The sequence below is a fragment of the Sardina pilchardus genome, chromosome 22 (genome assembly GCF_963854185.1).
Source record: "Sardina pilchardus chromosome 22, fSarPil1.1, whole genome shotgun sequence".
Taxonomy (NCBI): Eukaryota; Metazoa; Chordata; class Actinopteri; order Clupeiformes; family Clupeidae; genus Sardina; species Sardina pilchardus.
The window spans coordinates 5,752,661-5,760,984 of NC_085015.1; the positions used below are offsets into that span (position 1 = coordinate 5,752,661).

An 8,324-nucleotide genomic window follows, 5' to 3' on the forward strand; every position below is an offset into this window, starting at 1 on the left:
TGTGTAGTTCATGGACGTGTCCCCCCTCGGTAGAAATGGCGACCTGTGGGGTCGCCCTGGCAACCCGTGCGGTCGCCCTGCGTGCGGATGTCCAGACGTTCTTCCTCCCGTTCGTTTTGTCGGAGCTTCCTTCGAGACGGGTCAGCGGGCCGCTCTCGCATGTGGAGGAAGCGTGGTGTCGAGTGTCAGTACTGAAATGATTACGACTGAGCGAGCAGCCCCTGGTGTGCAACGTAGATACTGGATGTCTGGACACGTTTCACTAATGTGGAACGGTATCCAGCAGTGATGTTTTGTGTGAAGGGGAATTGCATCACTTCCTGTCTGTGTGTTTGTCCGGCGATGGCCCGGAGATGACATGATGTGACATCTCTCCCGCTAGCAGCCCGCTGGTGCTGCGTGCGTGCGTGCGTGCGTGCGTGCGTGCGTGCGTGCGTGCGTGCGTGCGTGCGTGCGTGCGTGCGCGTGTGTGTGTGTGTGTGTGTGTGTGCATGTGTGTGTGTGTCCTCTCCCAAAACTAAAAATGCTCCAAAAGCAAGAACTGTGCCTTTTAAAAACAAACTGAACTTCCCACCTAATAAACGATAGTGCTGCCCCCATGTGGAGACAGCCGAGACACCATGGAGATCCACATGGAGACGCATCCTCCTTCTGTCTGCAACAGCTTGGAAACCCTTCAACTGTTTCCATCCTTCAAGTGCCCGCGCACAGACAATACACCAACACACCCGGACCACTAGGAGAGACTCCAGACTTAACCAGAGGGGAAATTGGGCACTTTTGTTTTTGTTTTTTGTTTGTTTGTTTTTTTGCTCAGTGTCATGGCAAACGCCCCATCTTTTATTTCAAAGAACAGGACAGCTGATAAGCACTGTGAACTGCACCCACACTGTGTTAGTATAGTGTGTGTGTCTGTGTGTTTTGTGGGAGTGTTGAGGGGGGGTGCCCTGTGTATCTGTGCTTTTCCCCCCTCACCTTCCGGAGAACACCTGTTGTGTTCCTGTTGATGATGTTGTTGCTGCATATTCTCTTGGGTGGGACAAAGACTGTGTTGTGCGCATGTGTGAAAGTAATTGTACATGTGTGACATCACCTTGTGGAAATGGTGAATGGCAAACGCCTATTGCCTAGTTTCGCCCCCCCCAACAAATACCCGTCTTGAAGGAATCATCTGCTTGCCTCACTGTTTGAAATATTTCTTTTAAAATTTCCCAGTAGTCGTTTGTAAGCTCCAGATGTCCAACTATGGCCATCTTCCTGAATAGTCAAACCCCTTTCAATGTGTAACAGCTCTTAGGGTAAGCTAAACTAAAACAAAAAAAAGTTCTGCCTTTGATATGTCGGCTTAAACTTGTGTGTCCCTATGGCTGGCTTGCAGTGTCGTATGGCACTAGTCTCGTCTGCCTTACTGAGGAAAGTGGTCCTGCTACCTGACGAGCAGGTGAATCAGGTGTCGAGTGTCTGCTCAGGTTCGTCATCTCATCACAATATGCTCTGATCAACTGCAGGCTTTACCCACCGCAGCATGCTGGACATTTTAAACACGAGAAGTCATCAAAGAGGTCATTGATAAACGCAGAGCAATAACTTATGTTATTTTTTTTTTTAAATTGTTTTTTGTTTTGTTTTGTTTTGTTTTAGTCACTTTCTCAGTCGGTCTCTGTGTCTCTGAAGACCTGCACCCGACGTGAGAGAGGCTTTTTAATTTTTTTTTATTTTTTAAAAGGTTCGGTTGACGTTACTTTTAAAAATGGCCAGTTGTCGCGAACAGAGACGAGTTAGACGCAGAAGTTTCTGTTTTGCGGTCATTTACCTGCGACCGTCCGGCAGGTGTTTCAGCCCGGTTGTGGTAATGACCACACACACCTTTTCAATTGCATCGACATGGAGTCCGTGTCTTTGTTGTGGTGATCACACACACACACACACACACACACCTTCTTGTGCAAGACTAACAAATATCTTCAGGTAACTTTTTTTTTGTTTTTTTTTGGCTTAGTTGTCATTTTTATGAGTGTAAAAGAAGGAAGAGTGAGCAAATCACACTGCAGTGACATCGTGACGGAACCTGTGTCTCCACAGCACTAAATCAAAGGTGGAAAACCTGTGACTGATAAATTCAGCTTTGTTTTTGTTTTTGTTTTTGTTTTAAGAGAAAAACAATTGAAATATACTACGCAGCTGCATTGTACAGTTGCCCTTGTGTGTGTGTAAAGAAGAGGGAACCAAAACTTGCATTGTTGTCTTTTCTTCATTTTTAATTTAACATGTCAATTGATTATTGGTTTACATACGTAATCAGGGTGCGTCCTAATATTGGTTTTTTTTTCTTTTGTATTGTATGTGATTTGATTGAAAACAAAAAAAACAAATGTCTGTGTGTGATTGTTCAGAAATACAGAGAAATCTTGAAATGAAAGTGTAACTTTTGTTGTTTTGTTGATGCATGAATGGTGGCTGTCGCTGTAAGTACATGATTAAGGTATTAAAATATGACTGTTGAAATAACAGGAGCGGTAACAATTTTATTTTTTATATCAGGGCTGTAGCCTGATGTTTACTAGTAGTAGTAGTAGTAGTAGTCGTAGAGTTGTATCCATACAGTGAAGCTGTTTGTTTTTGCAGCAATAACACACATACAGAATCTTGTAACATTCATAAATACATGGCATAAAAGATAAACATTTTAATTAAAAAAAAGTTGTGGAGATGCAATGACACGGATGTAAGTACATACATTATATCATAAGTATATTGATCAGGCGGTCTCTGTCACACTAAACAATTGCTATCTACCATGTACAAGGAGGACTCTAGCACAACCTAGTGGCTGTTGTATGTAATGTCTAGGCCTGTCACAGGTAGGCCTACTCCAAGGAAGTGCCCTGGAAATCCAGAGTTCTTGCGAGAGCACACTTTGAATTGTGTCTGCAAGATACTCTGGCAATGAGCAATGATGCACGTTACTTTTACCCCAGGCATCGGGGAAAACCAATCACGTCAGCGTATCTGATATAGGCGGGCCGCGGGCCAGAGGCGAGCTAAACTGATGACGACAGCACTGCAACGTTCAAAGTCAGTAAACATAGGGTAGTAGTGTTATCCAATTGCATTAGAAGTCAGTCAGTCAGAGTAAGCTTGGTCGTAGTGTTATCCAATTGTGTGCAGTGAGATTTTCAAATGCATGCTTGGTGCCACCAGAGACGGTTTATAAAGTAGTAACTAGACAATCGTTGGTGCCGCCCCTCGAGTTGGGCCTTTACATTATTCGTGGCCAGACCTTTAATCTGAGAGATTACCAGGGTCTGGATTTTCCAGGCTACCATGGAAGTATATGACTTCAATATATACAAAGTTTTGAAGACAGATCCTAATTGTAGGGGGTTAATGATTCTGGATTCTGAGGGAGCGTGGGGTTCTTGGTGTGAATCACTGATCTGTAAAGATCACAAATGCACACACACACACACACACAGCAGCATGCACTCACAAACATACACACATGCACACTCCACCCACACAGTGTTCTTTATATATCAGTGATGTGAATCCATCTCAATACCAGAGCCTTTGAGAATGGCGCCCCACGACCCCTCTGATCTCTCCAAGTCAAACCACCTGCCAGGCCCAGCAGCTGGAGGCCGACAAGTGACTCAGTCAGGCACCCATTGATGTCGGGTCGTTCACACACCACTTCAGTTTTAAAGCGAAAATGAATAATTATGAGACTCTTTAAAAAGTCGCCTTCACAGTCCTATGCAAATGGAATGAAAATAGCACGCTGTCCTCGTCGTCAGCCCCTAAAAGAATGCCTAATTTACACCTTTCTTTTCTTCTCTTCTCCTGTGAGTGAGAGGCCTGCTCATGGCGGGAGAAGCGACTAGACTAATTAAGAGGCCAGTCGACTGAGGCAGGCGTTCCCAGGGACCTTGGAGGCGGAGGGAGGGAGGGAGGGAGGGAGGGAGGGATATCAAGCGAGCGGCGGCTGTCTCGGCTGGAGCTGCCTGCAGCCAGAGCGCTTTGATGTGCGCGGAGAGCCGAGGTGCGCTAACGAAGGCAGCGAGAGCCGATGGGACTACAGAGGATTGATGTGGGAGGCAGAGAGAGAGAGAGAGGGAGGGAGGGAGGGGGAGGGGGGATTTGCAGGTGGACTGTTAAGTAGTGCCTGAGATGATGGAGAAGTAAAAGAGATTATGTGCAAGTAAAACCATCTGAAACTCTTTTCTTTGTCTTGTCTGCTGCATTTGTGTGTTTGGTTCGACAGCATCCATAACGGCCTCTGATGTCAGTGGTGCTCACCAGGCAGACTGGGACCCCTGGGGGGCCTCAGGGAGCCGCGGAGGTTTGAGATGATTGCTATTTAATAAATTACATTTATAGAGAGCCCCTTTCAACACTGAAGGTGGCTTTACAGAAGTAAAAAAATAAATAAAACAAAAGGTGAAGGGTGATAACGTTTGTGCAGTCGTGGGTGGGTGGGTGTATTTCAAACAAAATGTATCAATTGAAGTACACATACATTTGTAAGGAGAGCTTTTTGAACATAAACTCAAACTCAATTCTAGAGATGAGATTTGAATGATTCAAGAAATATTTCACATTCCCCCTTTTTTTGTATTTGTTATTTTAAAGGAATTGTGCCACCAATAGCTTTTGGACTGATATATGTACATTGAAAAAATTAAATCCATTACAGAATACTGCAGTCTCCTGATACAAACCTCAATAACCAAAAACAACAATCTGTGTGTAATATACTACTACTACTACTAATAAAAGACTGACAGCACTGGACTTGGCTGTGTGAATATGGAATCATGATGACAGGTAGACCGGTCATCATATTGACAGCAGTGGTCATCGCTATGTCCTGCAGGCCTACTATGATTTCAGATGGATTCATCCTCCACACACATCTCCATTCGCACGGGACTTACACACACACCTTCTCTAAATGAAGCCGTAGTATTCCTGACGTCCTGGATGGGATGTATAATTTGAATGGCTTAGATGAAACAAGAAATGTTGCATAGCACTGATGGCTTTTCCGTCTGCTCTAAATAAGAAATAAGGGGTCCGTGTCTGGTAAGGTTTGGAGGCAGAACACAGCCGACTGTTTGAGGATCCCACGAGACGCCTAGTTAGCGAGACGGTGGAAAGCATGCAAAATTGGCTGGGGTCAAACTCTGTATTATAAGCAGAGAAAAAGACACGATAAAAAGGAGCCTTTGATTGAACTCGACGGACGTGCCAACTTCATGCTGCCTGCTCGTCAGGGTCTCTGACAAAATGAAGGAATTACGGAAATTTATGAAGCATACAGTTTGGAACAAGTCTGAGGGAATCATTTGTGTGTGGACTGGCTATAAAATGCTTTCCAACTTTGCTGGAGTTTGACAGCACAGCAGTAGCACTGTGAAGGTTCTGGGGTACACTCTAAGAAGAGATGTGTGTGTGAGCTCAGGGACAACACAATTTTGTGCTAATTTCGTGCAGCAACAACAGCAAAAACAAGCACACAAACAAACAAACAAGTACATATTTTTGTAGATACACATTTTGTTTGTTGTTTTGAGATAGCTGAGCTCTGTTTTTCACCATGCCAGCCACACAATTCCTGTTTTGAAATTGATACAAAATGTGTTGTCATTGAGCACACACTGTGTCAAAATGACTCGTCTTCTCAGAGTGTAGGCCTACATTTCTTAATGCAACTCTTCTGCATTTATGCAATTCCACTGAGGCCATTACCACGCAATACTGTCTGCTACCACCATGAATTATGAGTGCCTGTGTTTACAGTCTAAAGTGATCATATCAGTTTCAACACTTAAGTCGATTGTGTCATCTTAGCACAATTACTCTCTGTAATCATCCTGTGTACCTCCATTGTTGTCCTTCTGAACAGTCTTGAGTTAATCTGAGGGATAAGGCTTTAAATTGTTTCCACTTATAAAAGTCAAATGCATTCTTAAATCCATTTGATGTCGTAGCTTGAAGTAAAACAGTACAGTTTATGACAACACGCCATTTGCATTACTTGGCCTGTCTGTGTGTCGAATGTGATATTAGTGGACCCTGCTGGACAAATGATGAAACACAATTTTGATAAATCCATTTTAATGGAAAATGTAAAACCCCTTTGAACTTCAATGTACAAAGCATGAAACACTTGCACTTTTTAAAATTTGAAATTGAAGCAAGCCATGTTTTAGAAAAATACATCAGTGAATGTATATATGTATATATTTACATAGCATAGTAAGTTTTCTTTTTTTCATTTAACTTCAAAAAGTCACCATAGTAAATTTTAACAAAAGAAAAAAAGAGACAATTTTTCTTAAATAAATTACAACCTTTTTTTTGTAAATGTCTCCATTTTACAGTGAATACTTCTTAATAAAATGTTGAAGTGTGTTATTTCATTTAGTTTTTTTCTTTTCTTTACATTATATAACTTTACACTGTTTACAATAGTTTGGCAGTTAATTTTCGTTTTTTTTCTCCAAAAAAGATATGGCAAGAGGACTGCAAAAAATCAGCAAAGATTTCCCAGGCAGAGCCCCGGCAGCAGCTGGTGTGAGCGCCCTCTCTCACAGTAACTGTCTCAATGCAGTGAACCACTCACACACACACACACACACACACACACACACACACACACACACACACGCACGCACACACACACACGCACACACACACACACACACACACGCACACTCTCACCACTCAGCGCAATAAAGAGAAACAAAACAAACAACAACAACAACGACGACAACAACGACAACAACAACAACAAAAAAACTGTACACATCACATTTACACGAGGATGTAGAATGTTACAAAGATCTCCTAAAAAATAAATACATCACGTTTGTTTGTTTTTTTCCCAATGAAACAATATACAGAGAAAAAAAAGAGTAAGAGAAAAGAAGAAGAAAAAAAGACAACGCACAAACATACGTATAAACAAACAAGACGAAAAACGAACACTTTTCAGAATTTTAGAAAAAGTAAAACGACAGAAACGGAACAGCGGTGCTGTTGCTTTAGCGGATGATCGGGGTGTTCCTCTTCATCTTTTCAGCTCTGCACTCCTCCTCCTCCTCTTCCTCCTCCTCCTCGAGATCACAGTAATCCTGAAACATCAGCTTGTTATACTGCTATGGTGTCAGTAACACGTGAATACCATCGTCGTCTTTTTTATTTAATTTTTTTTCTTCCACGTTTGCGTTTCCACTTAGAGTCTTGGCTTGGCACTGGAGGTTTATTTTTTTTTTTTCTGTCATGATGCGAGGGTTTTAAGTTAGTGTGCATATTTGTAGGGGTTGTGGGGGGGGGGGGGGGGGGGCAGGTTGGGGAGGGCAATTAAGTGTTGCAGGGCGCCGTTAGGGGGCAGGCAGTGGGGGCAGGGGGGAGGGGGGCAAGGGTCACGAGTTCTCCTCCTCTTCCCCCTGCTCTTCAGAACAGCACCGTTTCAGTGTAGCCACAGCGTTCTTCACACAGTGGTACAGGATGTTCTTGACCTGCAGACACAAGGCAGACGGAGAACAGGCTTTTAGAGGGATGGACAGACACTGAGAGAGAGAGAGAGAGAGAGAGAGAGAGAGAGAGAGAGAGAGAGAGAGAGAGAGAGAGAGAGAGAGAGAGAGAGAGAGAGAGAGAGAGAGAGAGAGAGAGAGGGAGGGAGGGAGAGAGAGAGAGAGAGAGAGAGAGAGAGAGAGAGAGAGAGAGAGAGAGAAGAAGCTACTCAAAATGGTGGACTAAAAAACGGAGCCCTGACCAAAGTAACAAAATCATGGCACATTAAATAGCTGCCATTACGCCTCTCAATGAATCCTGTGTGACCCATTAAATACAAACACACACACACACACACACACACACACACACAGAGAGAGCAAGCTCCTGTGGAGCAGAAATGATATTTTTTCTCATTAGTGGCCATCTACACTCTGCTGGGCTGAACTGATGCGCATCACACAGTGAATGGTGGTCTCAGAAAAAAAAGCGTTGCCTCAGTAACCACCAGGGTGTCAACCAGCTACAGTATATCATCATTGCTACTATCATCACCAAGACAACGTTGTTATTTTTATTTTTCACAGAACTTAATAGCAGATAAGGCGGGATTAAGTTCTTCATTCATTGACATTAAGGACAGACAGACAGAAACTCAGAAAAGACGACAATGAAACTGAACAACTGACAAACAGGCAGAGAGGAATGGGGAGCCTGAAACAAATGTATGCATGGTGGATGTATGGATACTATATGGTGGATGTATGGATGCCGTATGGTGGATGTATGGATACCATATGGTG

The 8,324-nt window shown here is 43.3% G+C and overlaps 1 protein-coding gene across 5 annotated transcripts in view; it reads right to left on the reverse strand.

The window, feature by feature from the left end:
• Positions 1-7,116: 7,116 nt before the first annotated feature.
• Positions 7,117-8,324, reverse strand: part of jmjd1cb (jumonji domain containing 1Cb) — a 72,242-nt gene continuing 71,034 nt past the window's right edge. For 4 of the 5 annotated variants that reach the window (XM_062527023.1, XM_062527022.1, XM_062527026.1 and 1 more), the window contains one exon: positions 7,117-7,526. In XM_062527023.1, coding sequence (XP_062383007.1) covers positions 7,431-7,526 — 96 coding nt within the window. In that variant the 3' untranslated portion in view covers positions 7,117-7,430. Of the gene's footprint in view, positions 7,527-7,767 lie in introns of those variants that run through there. The other variant, XM_062527024.1, reaches the window with a different exon arrangement.